Source organism: Eptesicus fuscus, chromosome 20 (genome assembly GCF_027574615.1).
Source record: "Eptesicus fuscus isolate TK198812 chromosome 20, DD_ASM_mEF_20220401, whole genome shotgun sequence".
In the NCBI taxonomy this organism is placed as follows: domain Eukaryota; kingdom Metazoa; phylum Chordata; class Mammalia; order Chiroptera; family Vespertilionidae; genus Eptesicus; species Eptesicus fuscus.
Window position 1 is genome coordinate 18334453 of NC_072492.1, and position 27484 is coordinate 18361936.

Consider the following 27484-nt stretch of genomic DNA (forward strand, 5'->3'; position numbering starts at 1 on the left):
TGGCTAAAGACCTGTTACAGCCGCTTCCCCTTGAACTGGCGTTCCCTGGGTGTCCAGGTGCATTCACCTTTCTCCCCCAGAGCATCTTCCGGGAGCTCTCCGAAAGAGGGTCTGGAGGGGCAGTCCCGGGGCCTTGTTCCCCCACCCCACCCCGGGCTAAACGGGGAGTGTGATTGCAGCAAGAATGAGGCGCGAAGGCACCTGATCTTGCCAGGCCGCTGGCTCTGAGAGGAGCGCGCCCCCTCCTCGTCCATTGCGCCTCTCAGCGCCCATCACACCCGGTAGGAGCCGAGGGCGGGTAAGGAGTGCGCACACCCCACACCCCGCACACACCCCCACGATTACTTTTTAAAAAAATATTGTTATTGATTTTAGAGAGGAAGGGAAAGGGAGAGAGATATAGAAACATCAATGATGAGAATCATTGGTTGGCTGCCTCCTGCACGCCCCCCACTGGGGGGATCAAGCCTGCAACCCGGGCATGTGCCCTTGGCTGGAATTGAACCCGGGACCCTTGAGTCCGCAGGCCGCCGCTCTATCCACTGAGCCAGAACGGTTACTTTTGACGCTTTCCTGAGACTCAGCACTCAACTTTCCCGCCGCGGGATGGGGCGGGGCACCTCTGGTCCCGCCCTCCGTCTGGGCTCCGCCTTCGCAGGTTGATGGCAGCAGCAGCTGGGACTGCAGTGGCGCCCAGCCCCGGAGAGCCGCACGCAGCGGCTGGAGCGCGCAGCCCCACACCCGGGCGGCCCCAGACGCCGCGGACACCCCGAGCGGCAGTGCCGGCACCCTGACGCCTACCTCGGAGCCAGCGCGCCCCCAGCTCCCTCCGCAGAGGAGTCGCTGCGTGAGCGCCCCTCGCAGGACCAGGTATCCCCGTTCCCTCTCCCCCCTCCCCCCCTCCCTGCCACCACCGCAGACAGCGGAGCAGGCCAGACCTCTGGAGGGGGCACAGGATTGCACCCCCTCCCCCTGCCGCCAAAATCGTCCCCGGTGGGGCAGACTTGGTGTCTATATTTGGACGGGCAGCGGCCGGCGCCCAAAGGGTGCAGACACCTAGTCTCACAAGAACGCAGTGCTGGGGCAGGAGGCCCAAGGAGGGTTCGGGAAGTCCAGGCCTTAGGCCCCGGGCTGCAGAAGCAGCTTGAAGGGCACAGGGATGCCCGGGTGGTTAGAGGACAGGAGTCGGTGGCTGGGCTTTGGGGAAGAGCGTAGGGCAGGCCCCGGCTGGAGAGAAGGCACCTCAGCCTCCCCACTCCTGCAAATCTGGCCCTAGCCCTGGGGTGGAGCACCCCACCCCCAGGAGAGTTTAGGAGGAGTCAGGACTCAGGAGAAGCAGGACGAAAGGATGGCAGGCAAAAGGCAGAAGGCCACGGTTAGGGCCTTTGGGAGAAGCCAGTGCCGAGAGGAGGGGGAGGAAGATGACCCACCTTACACTGTGTCCCCAAAACAACATGGAGCAGATTGATGAACACAGTAGCAGGAGGGACTCAGGTTAGGTGACAGGAGGACCTTCTCCTTGGCAAATTTTTAGAAAATTACAAAACATCTGCCTGAACAATGCCAGAGATGAGGATCGTGGGGGGCTGCAGGTCTAGCCCCACAGCTAGCTTTGAGCCAGGATCCAAGGGCCAAGGCCTCTGATTCTGGACAAGGTGCCTCTGGCCGATAAACCGATTCTGTGAAGAGATGCTCACCCAAGGCTGGCAGTGGGAGGGCAGCCTGGCTTTGAGGCTCCTCCCCAAACCACTTCAACTTCCAGGAAGCGTTTGGGCCCAGTGCCCCCTCAGTCTGGGTCTCTGAGAAGTCAGGCCCACCCAAATCCTAGCCCCTTGAATTAAGCCCCACTTCATAGGTGGCAAAGAACTTTCTCATACTTGCATCACCTTGAAGAAAGCTCCCTGCTTCTAGGACCAGACTCTGAATTAATTTATACCCAACTCCTGGCCAGATAACCCTTTTCACTTGCTACCCTAACCCCACTCCCAAACCCCCACCCCTCACTCACACACACACACACACACACACACACACACACACACACATATACTCTCTCTTCCTGCCTCCCACAGTTCACAGGACTAAGGACCGAAGGCGTTTCTGGACACTGAGATCCTCCATCTCTGCCCCCAGCCATGAGCCGGCGCGTGGTTCGGCAGAGCAAGTTTCGCCATGTGTTTGGGCAGGCGGCAAAGGCTGACCAGGCCTACGAGGACATCCGTGTGTCCAAGGTCACCTGGGACAGCTCCTTCTGCGCCGTCAACCCCAAATTCCTGGCCATCATTGTGGAGGCTGGAGGCGGAGGTGCCTTCATCGTCCTGCCTCTGGCCAAGGTGAGGGTGAGGAGAAGGAAGCTGCGGGAGGACACTGGCTGTGGCCCCCGGGCACTCCTGGCAGCAGCCTCTGTTCTCACCCAGTTCCACCCTCAGTCAGCAGGGCTTTTCCTTTGGGTTGGCTGCTCCCTGTTCCCCAAGCCCTCACAGACCCATGAGGCGGCTCCTTTCCCCTCCCAAAGCAGCGGCATCACCGGGGCCTGTCCCCACTCACAGCCCAGCACCCTCGTCCCAGCTGGGACCCGGAGCGGGTGATGGAGATAGCTGGGAAGCAGTGGAATCAGGGCCTGGCCAGGTTCTCTTCCTCTCTCCTAATGCCACACCCCCTCACATTCTGGGTGTGAGGATCTTTCTCCCTAGTTCAGGGTAACCATTTGGCTAAATCACACCCCACAGCTTCACGCTGAGGACAGAGTCAGGCTCTCCAGAGTCCCTGGCCACCTCCCCACTCTGGTTCTTACAGAGAGGTATATGAGAACAGAGGTCAGGGGGTCATGGCACAGAAGTCCAGAGCCCTGCTCCCTAACCCAGGTAATGACCACCACCTATGCTGAGTAGCCTGAAGCCCTGCCACCATCTCCACCCCCAGCCTGACCACCCCACGTATGACCTTGACCTGGACTCTGCCCCCTACACCTTGTTAGGGGAGGCCCCACAGGTGGCAGGAAGAGGCCTGACAATAGCCAATGACTCACTCCAGGACAATGCAGACACCATACAAGGACACCATCCCCAGGGCTCAAATTTCAGCTGGAGCCACCTCCTCCCCCAGTTACTACTGTCATTCCAATGCCACACAGCCACCCTTCTCCCCTACTGTCTGGGCCAATGCCAGCCCAGCAACGGCTTCAGAGCCCCTGTGAACAGCCCATAAAGACCAAAAATAGATGGGTCCCAGCTCAGGTTGGAGCGTAACAGGCACCAGGAGTGCCGGCTGCTTGTGGTTCCAAAGTAAACCAGCGACAAGGTGGAAATCTGCCAAGGGTGTCAGGAGCTACACTATGTACTATCTCACCTTCACCTCTTCTGCCAGGGGCTTCCCATACACATCCCAGCTGGGGAACAGGCTCAAGAACAGCCTCCTCCAAGTAGGCGTTTTGGAAGAGCACTGGACTAAGAGCTCAACTCTTGGCTCTACCAGTATCTTGTGTGTCCTTGGTTAAGTCACCTGACCTCTCTGTGTCTAAGTCCCTGATATTAAATGACTTCAACTCTGTCTGCCTTCACTGAAGTACAGGGAGTAGGCTGATTGGGATTGGAGGTGTAGAGAGGGGTCTGCAAAGAGAAAATGAATGGTAGAGAAGTGAGATGTAAACAGGTCCACTGCCCGCCCCCAAATCACACAGGAGAGTGGCCCCACATCTCTCTCTCTCTGACCCCTCCAGACAGGACGAGTGGATAAGAACTACCCACTGGTCACTGGGCACACTGCCCCTGTGCTGGACATCGACTGGTGCCCACACAATGACAATGTCATCGCCAGTGCCTCAGATGACACCACCATCATGGTAGGAGCCAGTTGGAAGCCGCCGGGTGGTTGGGCAGGGGAAGCAGTCGGGGCTGCCTCACCTGTTCTAGAGAAGGTGGTAAGGGAGGTGCTGGGTCCCAGGGCCCTGTCCTACCCAGCTCCCAGGCTATTTTTAGCTACATGCCCACTCCCTCCCAGGATGCACTGCTTAGGACTAATAATAACCATGGCCAATTTGGGGGAGAAGAGTAGGGAGTTACTGCTCTGAAGTCTCCCTGCTGAGGTGATTAAGATCTCTGGAGAGCTGGCAGTGCCCCCTCCTGGCTCCCAGCCGCCTCTGACCCAGGCAGGCACCATTACATCTTGCCCTACATTTGACACCAGTAGGGTTGGAGGGGCAGGGAGGGGAAGTAAGGGAGGAGCCGAGGGACAAAGTAGCTCCTCATCCTACCCACCCTCTGCCTTTTCCTCCTACCCAGGTGTGGCAGATTCCAGACTATACCCCTATGCGCAACATTACAGAGCCCATCATCACACTAGAAGGCCACTCCAAGCGTGTGGGCATCCTCTCCTGGCACCCCACTGCCCGGAATGTCCTGCTCAGTGCAGGTCTGGGGGCCTAGCGAGGGATCCCTACTGTAGACCTTGGAGGGAGGGTGGCAAAGGCAGGGCCCAGGTGATGGTGACTGGCCACTCTGGGCAGGTGGTGACAACGTGATCATCATCTGGAACGTGGGCACTGGGGAGGTGCTCCTGAGCCTGGACGATATGCACCCGGACATCATCCACAGCGTGTGCTGGAACAGCAATGGCAGCCTGCTGGCCACCACCTGCAAGGATAAGACCCTGCGCATCGTGGACCCCCGCAAGGGCCAGGTGGTGGCGGTGAGTGCCTGGCCTGGCCACTCCCCAGCCCCTACCCCAGGCCCCTGTACCTGAACTCCTCTGAGGCCCTGGTCCCAGCTCTCACCTCCCGGATCCCAACCCCCAACCGCAGAGGCCAATGCTCCCACCCACCACCACCTCGCAGTGTCTGCAGCCACACCTCCCTGCCCTCAGCCCTGAGCCTGGAATTCTCTGCCCCATTCCTCTTCCCTTCCCTCCACTCCATCTCAGGAGCTCAGAGGAGAAGGGGAGGAGTTGCAAACCATCCTCTCATTAGAACCTGCATGAAACCTGAGCTCCCGGACCCCTCTCCTCTCAGCCGGCACCCAGAGCCATCTTCCAGGGGCCAGGGCCTGACACTGGCTCAAGGCCCAGCCCTTTCCCCGCTAGTTGACCCGCTGGGCGGGGGAGAGGGGCAATCCTCGCGCGCTGCTGGTCTCGCCTTGGTGCCCTGGGAGGGCGGTGGCTGGCACCCGCCTCACCAGCCTCAGACTAACGCGGGGTGCGTGGGGCACGTGCATGTCTGTCTGCGCCCCGTGCGCGCGGCCGGCGGGCCCTCTAACCCACTAACCCCGCGAGCAGGAGCGAGCCCGGCCTCACGAGGGCGCCCGCCCGATGCGGGCCGTCTTCACCGCAGACGGGAAGCTACTCAGCACCGGCTTCAGCAGGATGAGCGAGCGGCAACTCGCGCTCTGGGACCCGGTAGGCCAGGCTGCGCCGGGCGCGTGCGCTCGCGACTTGGCTAGGTCAGCCCGGAGCGCGGCCGGTGCCCGAGAGGGCGCCTTCGGGAACAGCCTCGCCGCGTCCCCGGGAAAGCGGCAGACCGCCCCCTGCCCTGGGGTCAGCCTCGGAGAGCGCTTAAGGGCTCATCATCTGCTGAGACGCACGCCTGCCGGTCTCTCCAGGCCCAGCCGCTCCCCAGGCCCGGGGACAGTTAGGGCCCCGGAAGCTGAGTACTTGGGCCCCTTTTGGCCTCCGCCCCCTTACGTTTGCCAGCAGGTTGCTGGGCCCTCCAGGACCCCCAGGGCAGGCAGCTGGGTGACGCCTCTCCCTGTTTTCCCCCTGCCCCCAGGAGAGGTTTGCGGCCCACGAGGGGATGCGGCCCATGCGGGCCATCTTCACGCGCCAGGGTCATATCTTCACCACGGGCTTCACCCGCATGAGCCAGCGAGAGCTGGGCCTGTGGGACCCGGTAACGCAGCTGGAAGCGTGGGGTGTGTGCCCCGGGGACTGGCATCACGGGAGCGGGGCCAGGCGTCCCCCCCCCCCGCAGGGCGTGCCCACCTGGACAGGGCTGGGGGCTGCTGCCCTCTGCAGCGCCTGCCACCCCCACATCCACCCCTCCGCCCAGTTTTGCTGCGTCGCCTGCAGGAGCCCACACTGGCGCCCCCAACTGGTGATGCCGAGTCCCTGGGGGTGGTTTGCGGTGATTGCATGCTGCGGAGAGGGGCCTGGGTGCGGGGCCTGGGACTGACGTGTCCGGGGCGGGGCCTGCCACTCGGTTCCCCAGAACTGCGGTGGGAGCGCACGGGGTTTGGGGCGGCGGGAAGCCTACCGGGGCTTCCCGGGGTCCGGAGGCGGCACCGAAGCCGGCGGGACGGGGCTGGTCACACCTCCTGTGCTCCGGCAGAACAACTTCGAGGAGCCAGTGGCCCTGCAGGAGATGGACACGAGCAACGGGGTCCTCCTGCCCTTCTACGACCCCGACTCCAGCATCGTCTACCTGTGCGGCAAGGTGCCCCTGGCCGGCCGGCCGGGCGGGGAGGGGCTGGCAGAGGCGGGAGGCCCTTTCGGGGGCGCCTCTGAACCAGCCGGCTTTGCAGGGCGACAGCAGCATTCGGTACTTTGAGATCACCGACGAGCCACCCTTCGTGCACTACCTGAACACGTTCGGCAGCAAGGAGCCCCAAAGGGGCATGGGTTTCATGCCCAAGCGGGGCCTGGATGTCAGCAAATGCGAGATCGCCCGGTCAGCAGCCTCCGCCTGTGCTCACTCCCCGCGGGGAAGACACGGGGGCGTCCCCAATAGTGTGATCCTCGGGGGAAGCGGGGGCGGGGGGCGTCCAACCAGCTTGTTTCCGGCGCCAGCCCCGGCTCTAACTAGCTTGTCAGTCTGAACGTCAGTGTCCTCATCCGCACGACGATGGCCAGCACCCTCCGGAGGGATTCCCCAGCGGGGCTAACAATGCGCTTCAAGGGCCATGCCTGGGAGGCGCTCCGCAAGCAGAAGTTAACGGGGTGGGAGCCTGCGGCGGTGCTGAACCCCACTCCCTTATAGGTTCTACAAGTTGCACGAAAGGAAATGTGAACCCATCATCATGACTGTGCCCCGCAAGGTGAGGGGCTGGGCAGGGCTCCAAGGTGGAAGGGAGCGGAGCAGGCCCGGCACCTGCTAACCCTCGTCCCCCTGTTCCTCTCCCCCCTCCCCCCGCAGTCAGACTTGTTCCAGGATGACCTATATCCAGACACGCCGGGACCCGAGCCGGCCCTGGAAGCGGACGAGTGGCTGTCGGGCCAGGACGCCGAGCCCGTGCTCATCTCGCTGAGGGACGGGTACGTCCCCCCCAAGCACCGCGAGCTCCGAGTCACCAAGCGCAACATCCTGGATGCGCGCCCGCCCTCCGGCCCCCGCCGCAGCCAGTCAGCCAGCGACGCCCCCTTATCGGTAAGATCCGGCCCGCCCCGACCCAGACCCAGACTCTACGTTCGTTCCCCCTCCCTTTCTTCCTCCTCCCCCCGCCGACGCCGCCTCCTGTCCTCCGCGCCCCGCAGCAGAACACCCTGGAGACGCTGCTGGAGCAGGTCAAGGCCCTGCGCGAGCAGGTGCAGGCCCAGGAGCAGCGCATCACGGCGCTGGAGAACATGCTGTGCGAGCTGGTGGACGGGGACTAGCGCCGCTCCCAGCGCCGAACCTGGAGGGTGAGGCCGGCCGGGCGCAAGGGCTCGGCCTGCCCCGGCTTTTGGTCTGGAACTGGGGACCCCGCCTCTGGGCTGGGTACGGGACTGGGCATGGAACTCCTTCCCTCGCGGGAAGCCTGGACAAATGGAGCCTCGCGGAGACAAGCACCCGTCTGGCACCGCCTCCGTCCGGCAGCCACGCTGCGTGCCTCCTCCGGGGCTGGGCAGGAGCTGGCCTGGGAGGTCCGGGGTGACGGGGCCTCAGCGACGGTGCTGCGCAGCGAGACGGCGTCCGCTCTGCCCCTCGCGCAGGGCAGAGAAGTCCTTAGTTATTAGCAAGATGCTTGGGGGTCCTGGGGGACTTGGGCTTGACCTCAGAGGGGTGGCGACTGGATAGGTGTCCCTAGACTAGCGGGGGGGGGGGTGACAGGGCTGTTCCCTCTAATCAGGCCACATGGCTCCACCCACATGAGTGGTAAACCGCACGGATGCCACCCCAGTTCTACAGATACAACCCGTTGGCTGTAGAGCTGGATCCGCTGGCTACACCCAGCAGAGGGCGCTCTTCCTTCCTACCCACAGGGGAGGGCGGGCAAAACTCGCCTGAGGAAGCAGGTTCACCCCCCTCCGGCCCCCTCACACACACTGCCCCCAGCCCTCTGTGTGGCCTTGGCTCTAGGAGGAAAACAAGTCATACTGAATGAAATCTTTTACTAAGTGTTCAGTCTGTGCCTCCTGCATGGGTGTGTGTGTGTGTGTGTCTGTGTGTGTGAGTGTGTGTGTGTGTGTGTGTGTGTGTGAGTGTGTGTGTGTGTGAGTGTGTGTGTGTGTGTGTGTGTGTGAGTGTGTGTGTGTGTGGTGTGTGTAGAACGAGTCTCCCAGCCTCTGCACATGCTATCCCCAGGCTCCCTGAAACCCTGACAAATGAGCTCAGGATCCACCAGGCATCCTCTTCCCTCGGGGCCTTCCTGCACTGAAGTTCAGAAGGAACCCCGGGCCGCAGCGGGCGTTCCTCCCCAGTGAAGGCAGATAGGAAAAGCCTCAGGTTTGAAGCCTCTTTAATTTGTGCCTCAGAATCAGTCTGGTGCCCCTGGCATCAGGGAGGGGGTAAGAGGAACCGTTTCTCTTTGTTCTTTCCTTCCATCCCTTTTGTGTCCCTTCTGAACCTCCCGGCGGAGCCAGGGAGGCCAGTCAGAGAGAACCTGGGCAAGGGTGTGCCATGGGCCCCTGCCCCTGGCAGGGTCTGTGCTTCTCTTGGTGGGTGGGTGGGGCAGGGGAGAGCCGGGGGTTAGCACCATTGGATGAAGGGTTTTAGAATCAGCCCCTGGGCGGGGGCCAGGGGGACGCACAACCAGAGGGCTAGCAGCAGCTGGTGGGAAGGGGTGGGTGGTGGTGCCAGGGCCTTGGGCAACCCCTCTGTATCCGGTCTAGTGTAGGGTCTAGAGCTTGCCCCCAGCCCAATATGTCCCCCATTTGACAAAACATCGTGTGGGAGCCAGGCTTGCCCAGGTGTGGGGGGCCACCGTGGGCACCCTCCCTGATCACAGAAAAATGTCTAGGGGAAGGGGTCTCCAACCTCTGGCCGCCCAAACTGAAGCTGGGACCACCCTGAGACCTGGGAGGGGTGTGAGGGCTGGGGGAGCTGGGCACCCCGCTAAGTGCACTTGACGCTGAAATGCTGGAGTGGGGGAGGGGCTGGGCCCTAGACGTGCTGGTTTGCGTCTGGAACAAAGCAGCAACACAGCACTTGGGGAGCTCAGCTGCCCCCAGGGGTGAAGAGCGGAAATGCAAAGGCTTCACAGGCAGTGTCCCGGGGTGGGTGAGTGAGCAGGAAGTAGGCCAGCCAGAAGGAGCAGGGATGGGGGCACTGCTCCTCCGAGGACTGGTCTCCCGCTCAGGACCGCCTGGCTCTGCCCTTGGACAGGGGAGAGGGCTGAGGGTCAGTTACAGCAAAGCAGGGGGACCGGGCCGAGCCAGCTGCCTCCTGGCCTGGCCAGGAAAGGTACCCCGTGACCATGCCGACCCCCTCCTGGTCTGGTGCCTGGTGCATCCTTACGCCCCCAAGGCGGTGGCTCTGGTCTCCAGCCGCAGCGCCTGTGCACGGGCCAGGGAATCTCACTCCGGTGGGGCTCACGTGGAGTGGCCGAAGGCCGGACAGCGGCACTACTGCTCGGTCAGTGAGAGCCTCAGGATCCGCTCCAGTTCCTCCTCCTCCTGGCGCGCCCGTCGCCGCCGCTCCTCCTGCTCCTGCGCGGACAGCTCCATGGCCAGCCGCAGCTGCTCGTCATAGCTCCGGAACACGTGGCCGCCAGGGCCAGGGCTGGGCCGGGGGCTGGGCACCGCTGTGGGGGTGGCGGGCTGGTGCTGTGGGGTGGGCGGGTTGCTCCTGGGGGCAAGGACGACACATCCAGGGCTCCGGGCGCAGCTGCGGGTGAGCGGGGCGGGAGCCAGTGTGGAGGCCCCAGGACCGAGCAGTCCTGCCGCCCTCAGTCCTGCTCACCTCCCTGGCTCCCACCGGGTGTGGCAGATCCCAGTCCCTACAGAGCCCATCCTCCCAGGGCATCTTCTAGAACCCTGGCCCCGACATCTGGCCCGGTGAGGGTCTGGAGGCCATGAGGCCTGGCCCCACACCGGCCACTTTAGGAGTACTGCTCACCCACCCCCAGAGTCAGAACAGGGTATGGTAGAAACCATCTTGATTCCAGAGGTCCCTGGTGAGGGTACCACAGTTCCTCTGGGCCGGCAGGGGCTGTTCAGTGAGCAGTGCCCTCACCCACTGTGGCAGGGTCTTGGGGGTGTTTTGTGCACGGGGGGTGGACACTGACCTGTCCTGTCGGCGACCCTCGCAGGACATGGGGTGAGTGCCCGGCTTGCTGTTGGTTAGCGCCTCCCAGATAGTGACCTGGAGGGAGAGGGTGGGGGCCAGTTGGCTACAGCGGCACCGCAGTCAGGCGGCCCTGTGCGTCCCAGGGGACGAACCTGGTCATACTCACTGCCTGCCTCAAGCAGGCTCTGCTGGATGGCAAACTGCAGAAGGTCGTCGTCGTCATCGTGGGTCGCTGCCTCCCGCTGGCCACCCAGCACGCTGTAGCCTCGTGGGGCCTCGAACAAGGTGGGAGAGATCTCGCATCCACGGCAGGAGGCTGCGGGCAGGCTGGGGTCAGAGTGGCTCCCCAGGGAGGGGAAGAGGCCTCGGAGAGGGGGCCGGGCGAGCGAGCTCAGAGGGGGCAGGGCTCACTTGTGGAACTGGAGCTACTGACACTGGAGGAGTCGCTGCCAGGGGAAGGGGTCTCGCTGCTGGGGCTGCCTCGCACCGAAGGCACCGGCTCGTCGCAGCCATTGAGGTTCCCGAAGGTGATGCGGGCGTTGAGGATGTGGAAGATCGGGATTTCTGAGGATGAGGAAACCATGAGGTGCCACCACCCACCCCCTCACACCGTAGGCCCCCCCTCTCCCTCATCTAAACCCACCCCAGCCCCACAACAGCAGCCACGGGGAAGTGGGACCGGGGGCTCACCAATCTTGACAGGGAAGCCAGGAGGCAGGCGCAGGGTAATGAAATCCCGGAGCTTGGCAAAAAGCGCATTGCTAACAGCCATGAGGTCGATGATGGGAGCTACCTGCTCACACAGGGACAGGGGATGCTCCTCACAAAGCCACAGCTTGGCCTTGAACCTGCCCCCCCAGGATCCCAAGGGGTGAGGGACGTTGTAGAAGTGATGCTCCCAGAACCTTCTGGAGCCCCCGCCGTCCTGCCCTGCCCACCCCTCCCTAGAACCAGCCGGGGGCCTCACTTCTGTGTCTTGGTGGTCAGTTCCATGGGGCGGCCCATGTCCCGGTTGCCAAGCTCGAAGTTGGGGTTGAAGTACTCTTCTGCGGTGATGGCAGTGGGGTTGGCTCGGCTCAGAGTCTGGGTGATCAGGGTCTGTGCCGCATGGGGAGGGGCCCATGAGCCCTTCTCGGCCTCTGGTGCCAGGCCAGCCATTTGTATCACAGGCCCGGAGCCATCCCCACTGCCACGGTGGCGCTGGCATGGTCTTGGGCATCGTGGAAAAGAGGTCCTCACGGGCATGCTAAGCAGGACACCCTCCAGGCCTTCTCCTGAGCCACATCCATACCTTTCCACCAAGGGGCACCCCTGGCCCACACTCACCCCATTTTGGGGGCCCCCATGCTGCTCAGCAATTCCCAGGAAGGACTGCAGCGGTGTCTTGCAACCTGTAAGAAATGTGGCATCTTGGAGGACACTGCAGCCCTCGGAAGTAACAGCGCCCCAAGTCCGAGGCAGGAGGATGATTCCTGGGGGCGGGGCGGCTGCTCATCCACACCTACATCCGGGCACCTTCATCTGCCAGGGGCGGGGCCAGGACCACTGTTTCTACAGCTGGCATAAAAAGTGGGCCTCGGCCCTGGGTCTGGGAGAGGCCAAGCGTCCCTGGGTCCGGGTGAGACCATGTGTCCCTGGATCCGGGTGAGGCCTCGTGCACCTAGGCCCGGGTGAGCCCAAGTGGCCCTGGGTCGGGGAGAGGCCAAGCGTCCCTGGGTCCGGGTGAGACCATGTGTCCCTGGATCCGGGTGAGGCCTCGTGCACCTAGGCCCGGGTGAGCCCAAGTGGCCCTGGGTCTGGGAGAGGCCAAGCGTCCCTGGGTCCGGGTGAGACCATGTGTCCCTGGATCCGGGTGAGGCCTCGTGCACCTAGGCCCGGGTGAGCCCAAGTGGCCCTGGGTCTGGGAGAGGCCAAACATCCCTGGGTCCGGGTGAGACCATGTGTCCCAGGATCCGGGTGAGGCCTCGTGCACCTAGGCCCGGGTGAGCCCAAGTGGCCCTGGGTCTGGGAGAGGCCAAGCGTCCCTGGGTCCGGGTGAGACCATGTGTCCCTGGATCCGGGTGAGGCCTCGTGCACCTAGGCCCGGGTGAGCCCAAGTGGCCCTGGGTCTGGGAGTGGCCAAACGTTCCTGGGTCTGGGTGTGACCATGTGTCCCTGGATCCGAGTGAGGCCTCGTGAACCTAGGCCCGGGTGAGGCCACGTGCCCCTGGGTCTGGGAGAGGCCAAGCGTCCCTGGGTCCGGGTGAGACCATGCGTCCCTGGATCCGGATGAGGCCTCGTGCACCTAGGCCCGGGTGAGCCCAAGGGGCCCTGGGTCTGGGAGAGGCCAAGCCTCCCTGGGTCCGGGAGAGACCATGTGTCCCTGGATCCAGGTGAGGCCTTGTGCAACTAAGCCTGGGTGAGGCCACGTGCCCCTGGGTCTGGGAGAGGCCAAGTGTCCTTGGGTACGGGTGAAGCCAGATCCTGGGTCCGGGTGAGGCCGTGCGCCCCTGGATCCATCCGGGTGAGGCTGGGTCCCGGGCCCGGGTGAGACCACGCGCCCCTTGGGTATGGGTGAGGCCACGTGCCCCTTAGTCCAGGTGACGCCGTGCCCCTGGGATCGGCCGAGACCAAACCAGAGGGAGTCAGACCTCCATTACCACCATTTGTCCACCATCCAGAGCTGAGGGGTCAGTGCTGACATGTACACATAAGGAACTACTGGACATCGAAATTGGGTCTCAAAAGAACTGTTGGTCCAGGGGGAAGCTCGCTACAGATTGATTCATTTGCCTGTCAGCATAAATATTATTGCTCGTCTCACATTCAGTTCTTATTAGTATATATCTAGTGACATTTGATCTCGTTCATCTAGAGGAAATGATGAACAACATAGACTGAGGAACAAGAACAGAACCAGAAGCAAGGAGGCATCGATCGGACTATCGGGCCTCAGAGGGAGGATACGGGAGGGTAGGGGGAGGGTGGGGGGAGGGGGAGAGTTCAACCAAAGGACCTGTATGCATGCATATAAGCCTATCCAACGGTTAAGTTCAACAGGGGATTGGGGCATGCGTGGGGAGAGGGGTGGGATGGGAATGGGGGGATGAGGACAAATATGTGACACCTTAATCAATAAAGAAATTAAAAAAAAAAAAAAAGTGGGCCTCGGGCTCAGGGTGAACGTCCAGGGTCACCCTCCAAGGCGATGACACTGGACACAAATACCTGCTTTTGGTGAACGGTTTTGGAATATACATGTGTATGCATGTTTTCTTTCAGGCACCTCCATATTCATTTGTTCTCCTGTGAGGTGGGAACTGTGTCTCTCTGCTTTAGACACAATAATGACGCCCAGAAAGTCAGGTGTAGTATCAAGAGGCACAGAGCATCAGTGGCAGGGCCCCGGACTTTCTGCCGAGGGGATGTCTCACTAGGCGGGAAGGGCCAACAAAGGGCAGACATGACACTTCTCTCCCTTCCCAAACCCAATGCAGACTCTGGTCATCGATCCCTTCCCATGGAGCCCAACCAAATGTTGCCTTGGAATCATCTTGGCAGCACGCTAGGCAGCCACTGCCAACCACGAGGACTCGGCCCTTGAGTTGGAACCTATTTGCCTGAATAGACTATCCTGGCTTTTGCAAGGATGTCAGAGGGAATGCTGATGGAGGTGTTCACGTGGAAGCTGGTTCCTCACAGCCCCCCCACGTGCCTCTGCCCCATTACCTTTGACCTTGCCCTTGTGCTGTTCTGAAAGATGCTCTGTCCGTGTCCGGGTGATGAGTTCCACATTGGATGCCCCATACACCTGGGGAAAGATGAAGAAAGGGCTCAAAGACCGCGCTGGTATCCCTACTCCTGGCTCCCAAGGACTTTCCGAACTCTTCCTGCAAGGAAGGGTCTGGGGCAGGAGACAGGGGAGCTGTCTGCTCCTATCTCCAGGCCTTTGAGCATGTAGATCTATGACGTCATTAATTCATTCTCTTATTCATTCAGCAAACATTTTGTGAAGAGTCTTTATGTGCTGGGCACTGAGGCGGGCATCAGGGATACCGTGGTGAACAAGCACAGCCAGACATGATCCCGGCCCTCTTGAGGCTCACAGTTAAGTTGAAGAGACAAGAAAGTGGACAGTCCCAGGGTGATGGGGACATGCCTTCGTGTGGGGAGCACAGGGCTGAGGGGACAAAACACGAGACTCTGACCAGCCTGCGGAGCCCAGGAGACGCCCAGGAGGAAAACACAAGCCCTGCAGCACCTGCCAGTCCCTTCGCTCAGCGGTGGCACCATGGGGCCCTGGCGGGTGCTGTGGGGGTCCCAGAGGGACCGACACAGTCTCCTTACGGGTACAGGCCTGGCTTCGGGCTTAGGTGGCCAGGGTCTGACCCTCAGCTGTCCCTTACAGTTATGCGACCTTGTACGGGTCATTTAACCACCCCGAGCCTCCTTTTCCTCCTCATAAAATGGGCCGACATCCTACTTCACAGAGTTGTTGTGAAGATTACTGAACCGTGGAAGGGGTTCAATAAACATCTGTAAAATGGGATTAATAATAGTACCAACCGGAAGGGGTTGTTATGAGGATTAAATGAGCACACGTGTGTGTATGTCTGTGTGGTATGTACACCTGTATGTGCGTGTGCATGTGTATATATACATATATATAAAATGTCAGAACGGTGCCTTGAACATGAATATCATAAGTGCTCAATAAGCCCTGACCATTCTCATCAGTTGCCTCTTACTCTAGTGCCCTTCCCTCAATGCTGCATGGCTTCTGCACCCCCAAGGCTGAGAGAAGGTTCAGGAAAACCTGGCCCAGCTCCCCGCAGGCAAGAGTGTGGCGGGGTCTGGCACCAGGGAGCTGCGGCCTCACCTTGGCTTCATACCCATTCACCATTTCCGTCTTCTCGCTGCGCCAGCCCAGGATGCCCGTCTTGTTCCTGAGGGATCAGAGGGGTCCAGGTGAGGAGGCACCCCACCAGGCTGGCTCCCGGCCATCGAGGCCACGCCCACTCACCTCTCAAAGGAGATGTTCTTGGTGTCAAGCTGTGTGGTGACAACGGGCGCAGTGAGCCGGCTCAGCACCTGCTCCTCCGTGGGCTGAGCGGCAGCCAGCAGCAGCTCGCGGTCCTGCCCGGCCAGCGCCAGCGTCTCCGTGTATACTACCCGGCGGTCATGGTCAATCTCCATGACCACGGCACTGGTGTCTGCCAGCCATGGAACAGCACAGAGGTAAGGGGCAGCATGGAGCTGCCTCCAGCCTCCCCACCCTGCCCCACCTCCTGCCTGCCTGACCTTGGCCCCTGAAGACGAAGCTGCGGTTCCCTCGCTGCCACGTCATATGGTCAAAGCCCAGGAGGGTGGTGTCCACCCGCAGGTTCTGCCCGCTCTTCCACACTCTGTAGGTGTCGCTGGGGCAGATCTTGGACACCAGGGGCACTAGGTGGAAGGGAAGGTCAGACGTGGCTTCGATTTGCCAGACCCTCCCAACGAGGGCCACCTCAGGGCATGGGGGGGCAGGTGTGGCCAGGGAAGGATAAGGGAACTGGTAGGAGATAAACTGCTCCCCCAGTGCCCCCCGACACAGACATAAACCACAGCCACTCAGATATGAGCAATCCGAGGTCGGAGACAGGCACGTGTCAGCCACCACCCAGTCCCTAATATCCACCGTCTGTTCATTCATTCACTCCATCCTTCACCCAGTCTTCCAACAAATATTTATTAAACACCTACTGTGTGCCAGGCACTATTCCAGTCACTGGGGATACAACATTGAACAAGACAGGACCCCTGCCTTCTTGGAGCTCACCTTCCAGCAAGGAGTGACAGGTAACAAACAAATGAGCAACTCATTGCAAAGAGAAGGAAATCATAATAACGGGATTGGGACGGTGTCTGAGGCAGTGCGTAAAGGCCTGGCTGGTGGCCCTGGGCTGAGAACCACAAGATGAGGAGCTACAGCAAGAGCTGTGGGAAGAGCGTGGTGGGCAGGGGAGCCGCAAGTGCAAAAGCCCTGAGGTCCAGAGAGACCCGCATCAGCCCCTCTTACCCCAGCTAGTGAATTCCCACTTCATCTCCACGTAGAAGTCCTGGGCCTGGAGGGTGAAAGGAGAGTGGCGAAGTCTGGGCGACAGACAGGGCTCCGGGCCTCAGCGGGGAGGCCGAGAGGCTGCCTCACCTTGCGTAGCTTCTCCAGGAGCACGGGGATGCCCGCCAGCCGCTTCACCACCCGCTGGTAGTCCCGGTACCGCAGCACCAGCTGGACCAGCTCCAGGTCCCGGGTGCTCACAGCCTCCTGAAGCACTGGGGGCGGGGGCGGGGGAGGCAGAGGGCAGGTGAGGATATGATGCTGGGGAAACCCTGGCTGGGGGCTGGGGTTGGCAGGGGTGCCCACCTGTCCAGCCGCTGCGATTCTCCCTGCCCACATCTGCACCATGTGCCAGGAGCACACGGGCACACTCGAGGTGCCCCAGTGTGGTGGCCAGGTGCAGGGGAGTCCGCCCACGGGGGTCCAGTTGCTCGATGTCCACCTGGAGAAGGAGGTGAAGACGAAGCCCTGGTCACGTCCGAAGCAGCCCCTCTGAACCCAGAAGCCTCTAAGAAGGCAGCAACCACCTTGCCACCCGCCTCGCGCATCGCACAAAGCAATGGGAAAGACAGACACGACTAGCTGGGGCCAGTGTCGTGGAGAGGGGCTTGAGGGACAGGACAGGAAGTAACTCTGAGAGAGGGAGGGCCTTCCTCCTTTCCTGTCCACCTAGGTCCCCTGACTAGGTCCCTCCTCCACGGCCCAGTGGGCTGCTATGCAGAGTAAGCCTGAGGCTGACAGGTGGTCTAGAGAGGCTGCTGGCCAAGGAGGGCCACCAATTTAGATCTTTGACGTTACCGCTGAGATTTAGCAAACAGTTGCAGTAATACATTATAGGAATGAAAGAATATGTTCATGGTACAACTTCAAACCCATGTCCAGTGCCTGTGGGATACTATGTATTATCATTTTTTAAAACGTATTTTTATTGATTTCAGAGAGGAAGGGAGAGGAAGAGAGAGATAGAAACATCAATGATGAGAGAGAATATTTGATTGGCTGCCTCCTCCATGCCCCCTACTGGGGATCGAGCCCACAACTCAGAAGGGCATGTGCCCTTGACTAGAATCGAACCCAGGACCCTTGAGTCCACAGGCCAACGCTCTATCCACTGAGCCAAACCGGCTAGAACTGTATTATCATTTTATAAACCCTATTACTGTTTTGTGAATAGCACAGTTATACTGCACACACACATACAGGTGTACATACCACACAGACATACACACACGTGTGCTCATTTAATCCTCATAACAACCCCTTCCGGTTGGTACTATTATTAATCCCATTTTACAGATATTTATTGAACCCCTTCCACGGTTCAGTAATCTTCACAACAACTCTGTGAAGTAGGATGTCGGCCCATTTTATGAGGAGGAAAAGGAGGCTCGGGGTGGTTAAATGACCCGTACAAGGTCGCATAACTGTAAGGGACAGCTGAGGGTCAGAGCCTGGCCACCTAAGCCCGAAGCCAGGCCTGTACCCGTAAGAAGACTGTGTCGGTCCCTCTGGGACCCCCACAGCACCCGCCAGGGCCCCATGGTGCCACCGCTGAGCGAAGGGACTGGCAGGTGCTGCAGGGCTTGTGTTTTCCTCCTGGGCGTCTCCTGGGTTCCGCAGGCTGGTCAGTCTCCGTGTTTTGTCCCCTCAGCCCTGTGCTCCCCACACGAAGGCATGTCCCCATCACCCTGGGACTGTCCACTTTCTTGTCTCTTCAACTTAATTAACTGGGAGCCTCAGCGGGTTGAATGGTGGTGCCCCCCACCCCCCAAAAAAATGTCGACATCCTAATCCCCCATAACCTTTGACTGTGACATTTTCAGCAAAAGGGTCTTTGCAGATATATGTGTTAAGGATCTCAAGATGAAGTCAGCCTTGTCAGGGACCAAGAGTCGGTCAAAGGATTAACTCTGACCTTCAGTAAGTTACTGTAACTAGGCCCACTTCCTCTTGCCTGAGGACAAAGCATTTCTTCTGTAGCCGCCCTTCAACCGCCACACCCTTTATCTATAGTGATGACTTTAGCCGATTATCTAGGTCAGCCCCCACCCCTCCTAGGCATCCACCCTTCTAGAAATCACATATAAGGAACGCTGTAAAAATAAAGTTTTGAGGCTTGATCAGAATCCCTTTTGTCTTGCCTCCATTCTTTGCGTCCCTTGTCTGTTTCTCATTCTCTTAGGTGCGCCGCCTCGGTACCCCCGATAGAAGACCCCGCAGGCCGGGGAAATAATGGCCCCCAATTCTTTAGCAGAAGTCGTATTACAAAATAGAAGAGGGTTAGATTTGCTCACGGCAGAACAGGGAGGGATATGTTTGGCTCTACAGGAATGATGCTGCTTCTACACCAACAAGTCTGGCATCGTCCGAGACAAGATCAAGAAGCTACAAGAAGACCTCGTCAAGAATGGACTCCTCCCCTACCTCCTCCCCATCCTTGGTCCCCTTGTTGGTTTTCTCCTTATTCTTACATTTGGCCCTTGGGCATTTAGAAAAATAACCGACCTCGTAAAACAGCAAATAGATTCAGCTTTAGAAAAACCCATTCAGATTCATTATCAACGCCTGGAAATGGCTGATAGGTGGGGCTCGGTTTACCAAGAGCACGAGCACCTCCAGACCCAGACTCGCTCCTTCCCTACGGGGACAGCATCTTAACCAGAGGGATGCTTACCTACGCTCTAGCCAGAGCCAGAGGTATGGGTATCGAACCGGGTGCAGAGCAAAGCATTGCAAGGGAAGGTTGGGATATTTTTCCAACCTCCTCTGGATTTCCCTGAGAGTATACCTGGTTTGCATAGAGGTTGACATCGATAAAAATAATGGCTCTGCCTCTCCTCCCCAAAAGATGTCAAGAGCCACACACAGTGGGTATGCAAAGCCCACGGGAGGAACCAGGTCAATGTCTCCTCGGTCGATTAATGCCCACTCCCGTTTCTTAAACAGAGAGGGAGGACAGCCTAACTCCAGTCCTGTGTCTTTGTAAGACACACAGAGGAAGGACACACGGACAGGAGATGTTCCATGCGCAGACGGAGGCAGAGACGGGAGACACGCAGCCGCCAGCCAAGGGGTGCTTAGAATTACCAAGAAGCTGGAAGAGGAAGAATTCTCGCCTAGAGTCTGTGGAGGGAGTGGGGTCCTGCTGACACCTTCAGTTTGAATTTTCAACCTCCATAATTATGAGGAAATAAATTTTTAAAAAGATTTTTTTAATTGATTTTTAGAGCGAGAAGAAGGGGGAGAAACACCGATGTGAGAACAAAGCACGCCCCCTACCAGGAGGGAGCCCGCACACTGGGCATGTGCCCCGACCAGGAACTGAACCAGCAACCTTTCAGTGCGTGGACGATGCCCAACAGAGACACCCCAGCCAAGGTGAGAATAAATTTCTGTCTTAACTCATCCACTTTGTGGTAATTGGTTGTGGAAATTAATGCAATGATAAATCCACAGAATCAAAAAAATGCAATGAATCCCAAGAAAAATATACCAAAAAGGGGGGCAGGGGAGAAAACTACATGAAGGTCCATCAAAATCAAATGCTGAAAACTGGTCATAAAAAGGGAAATCTTTTTTTTTTTTTTTTTAAAGGGAAATCTTAAAAGCATTTTGAAAAATGAGACACACTGTGTGTGAAAGAACAAACATGGGAAACATTACATATTTCTCATGAGAAACCATGCAGGCTGGAAGACAATAGCATGGACTCTGTAAAGTGCTAGGGGGGAAATGTCAAACTAGAATTCTATATCCTATAAAAAATATCCTCCAAAAATAAAGGGGAAATAAAGATTTTTCATAAACAAACAAAAGTTAAGAGAATTTGTCACCAGAAGACGTTCAAGAGATGTTAAAGAAAGTTATCCAGGTGGGAGGGAAATGATACAAGATGGAAACTTAGATCTAAGAAAGGAAGGGTGCCCCAAATGGTAAATTTGTGACTAAGTATAAGAATGTCAATAAAATATTTAAAACCCACAAGAAAAAAGAGACGTCAGCAGATGAGAAATTTTACCACATCTTTAGAACATGGAAAGTGGCTGGGGCATTACTGACGTGGGAGAGAGAGGGTACACCCCAAGCACTCACAGAGGGCGCCTCGGTGAGGAGCAAGCCAGATCACCCCCTAGCACCCTTGGAAGGTATAGAACAGGCAGGGAGTGGGAACAGCAGATGTGGGCGTGAGGCTCAGAGGTAAATACAGGGGGCTGGTTAAAATTCAGAACCCTTGGCCCCCTCTCCAATCTTATAATGCGGGGGGATGCCCCTTTCCCCTCCACAGGATGCCAGGGGGTTATTCTCTGTAGAAACTGAGCCCGAGATGCACTGCACTCAGGGACATTGGCCTGAGGATGAGGTCATGGGGCTGAAAACTAGTGAGCGGTGAGAGCCCAGGCCCATCCCTGCCTCAGCCAGATGGCCCCATCCCACCCCTAGCAGGAGAACAGAGAAACTGGAGACACAAAGACCTCTGGGTACAGACATTTGGGAATCCTACAGCAAGCAGGCCCGCTTGCCACCCATCACCTGCCAGTAGCACCCATGCATCAGTAAGCTCCACAGCCCCATTCTTTTTTTTTTTTTAATTGATTTAAGAGAGAGAGAGAGAAACATGGATTTGTTGTTCCACTTATTTATGCATTCGTTGGTTGTTTCTTGTATGTGCCCTGACCAGGGATTGAACCCACAACCTTGGTGTATTGGGACGACGTTCTAACCAACTGCGCTACCAGGCCAGGACGCCCTATTCTTACTAGTAAATATGCCCCCACAGGCAGGGATGATGGACATTTGAGGAAAGCTGCCAACATAAAAGACACCAAAATAGGCAAATGGATTTTTAAAACCCAGAGGAAACACTGTCAATGCAGGAAACAGAAGGAAACTTTTCTGGAGGAAAACAGCAATTTACATCCTCAGAAAAGTAGGGAAAGATCCTTGTACTCACAAAACAGAACGGGACAGCGTGACCTCCCATGACCTCTCCTCTCCCGGCTTCCTTCAGCCCAGCCGTTCCTGGACAGCTGCACCTGCCCCAGTTCTCCCATCACAGCCAACAGTGCCCCATTCACTCCCTTTCCAGGTTAAAGAACTTCCAAACTCTCTGTATCTCTTCCTTTTCGCTCACCTTTCATATCTAATCCATCAGCAAAACCTGACCGTACTGGCTCTCCCTTCAAAACAGGTCCAGGGTCTTCTCAGTTTCATCCCCTCAGGCTGCCATCCTGCCTCAGGCGTCCCATCTCTCACCTGGTGGCCTAGATGCCTCCTCACTGGTCTCTTCACTCCTCTCCCGACTCCTTCCTTAGGTCCAGTCCCATAGGGCCCAGCCAGAGCAGCGACCGCAATCCCTTGAAATGTCCCCCAGGTCCTTTAGCTCAAAACCTGTCCGTGGCTTCCCATCCAATAGCCCTGGATGTCTCCTGAAACTCATGTGCTCCCCCGCCTCTCCTCCAAACTCCACTCCCACACACTGGCCTTCCCTGCACCCATCTTCTCCCGACGCCCAGGAGAGCCACCTCCCTCAGGTCGCTGCTCCAGTGTCACCTCCTCAGAAAGGCCTGCGCCGACCACCCATCTTCAATGACAGGTGCGATTTGTCTAGCGATGGACCCTTATCTTTCAACATGAAATCGCTTGTTTGTTTGTTTTCATGGCCTCCCTGACCCAAACTGTAAGCCCCACAAAAGGAGGGTCCCTCTCGGTTCTGTTCAACGCTGGATGCCCAGTTCCCGGGCAGCGCCTGGCCCATAACTGGCGCTTAACGAACACGTGTGCAACGAATACACAGATGACTATACCTGAGGGACACGGGGAGGGGAAGGCAATAAAGGGTAAAACTGATAAACCCCGGGATAGTGGTAGAAGTATGCTGTTGGTCATTGTGGAGGTAAATAACACACAACAGTCTAGAGTTCAAGGTAGTCGCCCTTGGGAATGCGATGCGAGGTGGGGAGAGGCCGAGTGAGGACCGCTGCTTTTCATTGTAAGCCTTCTATCGACAGTTAAATATTTTAAAACACGGATATGAACTCCTTTGTCAAAAAGAAAGCACTTTAAATTATTTATATTATTTTTTCTAACCTTGTGTTGGCATTTCTTCATTTTCAAATATACCAGGAGCCTCAAAAAAGTGTACCTGGCCCCTGTGGCCCGCGGAGCTGTGACTCAGAAATGTGAGTGGCCCTCCTGCTGCTCCTCCACACCGGCTCCCCACAGAGGAAGGAGAGCACGGGTTGGGCTGGGACCCTCAGGGCCCCGCCCGGGGTGGGGTCCTGAGCCCTGCGGTGGGAGGGGGGAGGACCCACAGACCCTGAGCTGGGGCAGTCAGGAGGCCTTCCCGTGGGGCTGCAGCGGAGCCGTCTCACCAGCCCTGCCCCAGACGCTGCTGCTAACAAGGCCCTAGGGAGCTGGCAGGACACCCAGCCCCGCCCCGGGGCTCCAGAAGCTGCCTGCCACCTGCCCCCTCAGGTGCCTCAGTTCCAGGCTCCAGAGAGAGGCTGGCACTGCCTGCAGGGCAGGGGTGCCCCTCCTCCCTCCCACTCCTCAAGGGATGGACCCACACCCTCCTCAGCGTCCCCAGGGCACAGCTGTTTTCCAAGGGCCCTGCCTGTACCCAACCAAGCCCCAAGGAAGCCCCCACCGGCTCCCAGCAGAGCCTCCGGTGGAAGTGGACCTTGCCCCGGCCCCAGGTGGGAGAACTCATTAATTTCCTCAGCAAAGCCCTGAAGCTATTTAATTGCTGGAATGAAAAGGTTTCCCATGAAACCCAACACCGGCCTCCTCACCGAGAGAATGGAGACTCTGAAACCCAGCAGGCCCAGCTGGAGTCACACGCAGGGGTCTCTCCAGCTTGAGAGCCAGGGCTCCCTGGGAGGTCCCCACTCCTGAGAGGTCCCCCCTCAGGCACACACACACACACACACACACACGTGCACGTACCATAAGGATACACACTCATACTCCTGCCTCCACACTCACAGTATGTGTGCACCCAAAGTGTGCAAGCACACGCGAGCCAGCTGCCCTCTGGCTCTACAGGTGTAACACACGTGACGGCTGCCAGCATATTAGCACATGCGCACCCCTCACATCCACACGCACTAGCAGGGTATATTTTCAAACTTGTTTAGCTTTAGCAGAATCCTTTCGTTAGGTGAGATCTTACAAGGACCCACCAAATGTACAGACTAAGCACGGGTGCTGGAGAAGAAGGGAGCCGGGCCAGGGGGTGAGGCCTGGCCTGCTCAGTCTTTGTCTCTTTTCCCTGGCCCCCTCCCTCCCCCAGCCCCAGGGGGACAGCTGGGGTCCGTTGTGGTCACTGCTTCTCAGTTCTCCCACCGGACCATGAGGTGAAGGGACAGGTATGTCTGAGTCACTCAAGGGGGAGGGAGGCAGGATGCTTCCTCAAAGCTGGGTTGAGCAGGGGGGGGGGTATCTGCTAACTCTCCCTTCACCCTGCCTCCTCCTTCCTGTCCCACGCAGCCCCTCCCCTCAACCCAGACACATTGATTTCTGGTTTCTGGGGTTTGTGGCTCTCTCCCCTGAGCTTCCCAACTCACCAGCTGTGGTGATGGCCCACACCTGAACTGCTCACTTTGGTGGGGGGTGGGGGGGTGGGGGGATGGGTCATAGGTGCTCAGGAACACAATAGGTACCTTGGGTGGGACAGCCTCTGTCTGAGCATCCGGGGGCCCCACAATCCCATCTCGCCCCCCTCTAGGTCAGAAGGATGAACTGGGGGGAGCAGGAAGGAAGACCGTGGTGGAGGCAGCCCCAGGAAGAAAGATGTTTCCCTAGAATCACAGTCTGGCCCTCTCCAGAGTGCCTGTTGCCAGGGGAGGAATCCTGCTCCCCTCCGCCCTCCCACAGGGAGCTATACACTCTAACCTCCCCCTCCCACCCCCAGGGAACACCAGAGACTTGTGACTCCAGAACCAGGGCCATGGCCAGCTGGCTGTGCCAACCTCAGGACTTTGCCAGCCAAGAGGGAGCTGGCACACCCCAGCCCCCTCCCAACCTGGCAGGACACAGGCAAAGCAGGAAACAGGGCACCCAGCAACCATGTACTGCTGGGTGCCAGCTAGGGGTGGTCATGGACCCTCCCCTTCACCAAAAAAGCACCCTCTCAGCACCTCCCATCTCCCTACCACTGCCTGCTTCCAGCCCATGAACTTGCTCTGGAGCCTGCCATCCCATCCCCCTCTTCGGGCAGACAGCATTGCCAAGCCTGCCCACAGGAGGGCCTCTGCGGGGCTTCTGGGAGTGAAGAAGAGGCAGCTATGCCAGGTGACGGCCAGGGAAACCCAGATGCTGTGCTAGAGGAACGCCTGGCTGCTTTCTGTGACGGTTTGTGCCAGGAGGACCAGAGGTCAGGGACTCCCAGCCGGAATGCCAGGAGGCTATGGTGGTTTTAGGACGTTGGGTGGCTGCCCCCAGGCCCACCCTCTGCAGGAAATGGTAGGCTGGGCACCTTCACCTCTCCCTGGGGGCCTGAGGCCCTGGGGACTGAGCAGTGCACATGTGGACGCAAGTGTCATTCTGGGTCAGGCCTGAAGATAAGATACAGCCAGGGGCCTCTCCCTCCCAGACTGACTGGCACTCCCCTTCTTGGCATGCGCAGAGCCAAGGAGAGGACTGGCCTGATTCCCTTGTGGCTGAACAAGGGTTAACCTCAACCAGTGCCCTATATTCCCCCTGGCCTGGATCAGATCAAGTGGTGTCCATTTCCAGGAGACACTAACTCACCAGGGCAGGTGGGGGTGGGGTGGGGTGAACCCGGTGCCTGGTTTCTGTGGCAGCCTGAGGAGGAATAGAGGAACACGCACACAGCCCCAAACCACCCCCACCTACAGCAGGTTCCAGAGCTCACCACCCCAGCCTCACCCGGGTAAGATGGCTGCTGAGCCAAGGACCCTCCCTCGGAGAGGCCTGGGTGAAAGAGCCTCTACTCCGGGGGCATTCTGCCTCTGTCCACTCTCTGCAAGAAGACCATCCACCTCTGCAGCAAAGGAGTGTGACTGAGGCACTCTGGCGATGCAGCCACGAGCCTCTGTCTAACAGCCCTTCCACCCACCATCCCTCAACCATCCCATCAGGAAGTTCCTCTCCGACCAGGCTTAAGTCCCTCCAGCTGTAACCTCTGTCAGAAACTTGTCTTCTTTTGTCCTCGGGGGACAGAAGCCGGGGAGAGCCAGAAGAGACGGGACAGTCCGTGCCTCGGCACCCGGCACATCACACTGCACTTCCCCGCTCACACTCGCATCACCGGAACGGAGCCTCCTTGAGGGCAGGGCTGTTCGTCTCTGTTCCCCAGGACCTGCCCCTCTGACCCCGCTTTCTTTACCAGGCCCCTATGGCTGAAAACCACCGCCTGGATGATGGACAAATAGAGGCACGGTCTGAGGAGCAAGTTCCAGCATCCTTGTGTAAGCGGAGGTAAAGTGGAAGTGGGCACCCCAACCAGCCCAGACACTTGGAGGCTCAGGTCACCCCAACATTTCCTGGGACGGCGACGCAGAGATGATGCTGTGCTGGCCTGGGGGCTCAGTGGTGGGCTTCGGAGACACCCTTGGACCTTTGCCTGCTTCACTGTCTGGTGATGCCCTCCTCTTCCCCTGGGAAGCAGACAGCTGTTCACCCTGAACTCCTGTGACTCAGGAAGTGGCCCTCAGAGGGGGCAACTCCTGAGCAAACCACTCCCAGCCCATGGCCCCAGGACGGCAGCCACGTCCGCAGGCCTCCATGGAGGCCACCCAGGGCAGGCGGGGCCCAGCTCGGGCTCCTGCTTCCCCGCTGCGGAGGGGGACTGCCATGCCGAGTGCCTACCTGTGGCCTGGGGGGCCAAGGGTGGAGTTGGGAACCACGTGTGACCTGTGCCTGCCCGCCTCCTGAAGAATGACCAGGAGACCCCACATTCTTGGAAGCCACTGTCCAGCCAAAGCTGGCTGACCCATCTGTGCTCACTGACTTGCAAGAACCAGGGAGCTTGCTGTGTGTGCAGAACCTCAGATCATTCCTGTGGCCAGTGGCTCCCAGCTTCCTCAGAAGCTCGAAGCCAGGCCCCAGCACCAAAGGGCAGGAGAGCGCCTTTCAGCACTGGGACAAGGCCCTCAGGGCTTCCCCAAATGGGTCTCTTTCTCCACCTCCCATTTCCAAGCCGGCTCTGGGGTCTGAGGGATCCAGGGGCTCTCCCAGCCCGAGAAAAGAAGCACTCACCGTGAGGGCAGAGGGCACTGGGTGGGGCTGGGATGCCAGGGAGTGTCACACAGCCTATTCTCTGATCCCGGATTTATGGACACCCCCCCACCCCCAGGCCTTGCCCACCTCCGCACACTCCCCCGGGAGGTGTCTGAGTGGGGCGGATTCTCCCACCACACGGGACGCAGACTGAGCCGGCAGCCCCTCCCCGAAGCCCTCACTGCCTCGGCGAAGGAGGAGCGCAGTGTCCCCCACCCCGGTCTGAGAAGGTCTGGGACACGTGCGGGGCGCCCGGCCCCGGCGGAGGGGAGCGGGCGAGGGGCTGCACCCATCCCCGTCTCCCGGTCCGCGAGCACCACCGCCGCGGCTGGAACAAAGAAGCGCTGCAAACTCGCCGGGGAGGCGGGACAGCACGCGCCGCGCCCCCTCCCCACGCCGGGCGGGCGGGCGGGCGTGCCCAGCCGCGGGGTCCCTGCTGCGCTCCGACGGCGCGCTTACCTGGCCCGCGCGGACCTCCTTCTCCAGCTCGCGGTGGCGGTTGTGCCACACCAGGTAGTGCAGCGGGTACTTGCCCTCGGGCCCCTTCCTGGCGGAGGCGTTGGCGGGGATCATCGCCGGCTCCTCATGCCGGGGCCGCGGCGCCCGGCCCGGGAGGAGGGACGGCGCCGGAGCCGGGGCGTGGGGCCGCGGGGCGGGGGGCCGGCGCTGCCTGCTGGCGAGGCTGCGGCTCGGGCATGTGCGAGCGGCGCCGGCGGGCGGAGGCGGCGCGCCGGGCGCGAGGCGAGCGGCGCGGG

At 59.4% G+C, this 27484-nt stretch overlaps 2 protein-coding genes across 6 annotated transcripts; one reads left to right on the top strand and one right to left on the bottom strand.

Moving 5' to 3' along the window:
• The first annotated feature begins 663 nt into the window (after positions 1-663).
• Positions 664-8302, top strand: CORO6 (coronin 6). 4 transcript variants are annotated; one of them, XM_054709349.1, is made up of 12 exons: positions 664-870; positions 2073-2333; positions 3719-3841; positions 4281-4410; positions 4505-4686; positions 5269-5388; positions 5759-5878; positions 6317-6421; positions 6510-6655; positions 6965-7022; positions 7121-7351; positions 7459-8302. In XM_054709349.1, exons 2-12 carry the CDS (start codon positions 2136-2138, stop codon positions 7576-7578), a joined length of 1533 nt encoding a protein of 510 aa, XP_054565324.1. In that variant the 5' UTR covers positions 664-870; positions 2073-2135; the 3' UTR covers positions 7579-8302. The 4 variants fall into 4 exon arrangements, with proteins under 4 accessions (XP_054565324.1, XP_008146157.1, XP_054565323.1 ...); XM_008147935.3 differs by lacking the exon at positions 5269-5388; XM_054709348.1 differs by lacking the exon at positions 5269-5388 and having other exon boundaries at positions 7462-8302.
• A 323-nt stretch (positions 8303-8625) lies between these two features.
• ANKRD13B (ankyrin repeat domain 13B) lies at positions 8626-27302 on the bottom strand. 2 transcript variants are annotated; one of them, XM_008147846.3, is made up of 15 exons: positions 27189-27302; positions 16794-16929; positions 16578-16702; positions 16449-16494; positions 15692-15835; positions 15414-15603; positions 15270-15336; positions 14120-14201; positions 11738-11802; positions 11379-11509; positions 11102-11259; positions 10823-10975; positions 10564-10727; positions 10410-10486; positions 8626-9970 (listed from the first exon to the last, which is right to left on the bottom strand). In XM_008147846.3, exons 1-15 carry the CDS (start codon positions 27300-27302, stop codon positions 9748-9750), a joined length of 1875 nt encoding a protein of 624 aa, XP_008146068.1. In that variant the 3' UTR covers positions 8626-9747. The 2 variants fall into 2 exon arrangements, with proteins under 2 accessions (XP_008146068.1, XP_028010775.1); XM_028154974.2 differs by having other exon boundaries at positions 8626-10009.
• Between the last annotated feature and the right edge of the window lie 182 nt (positions 27303-27484).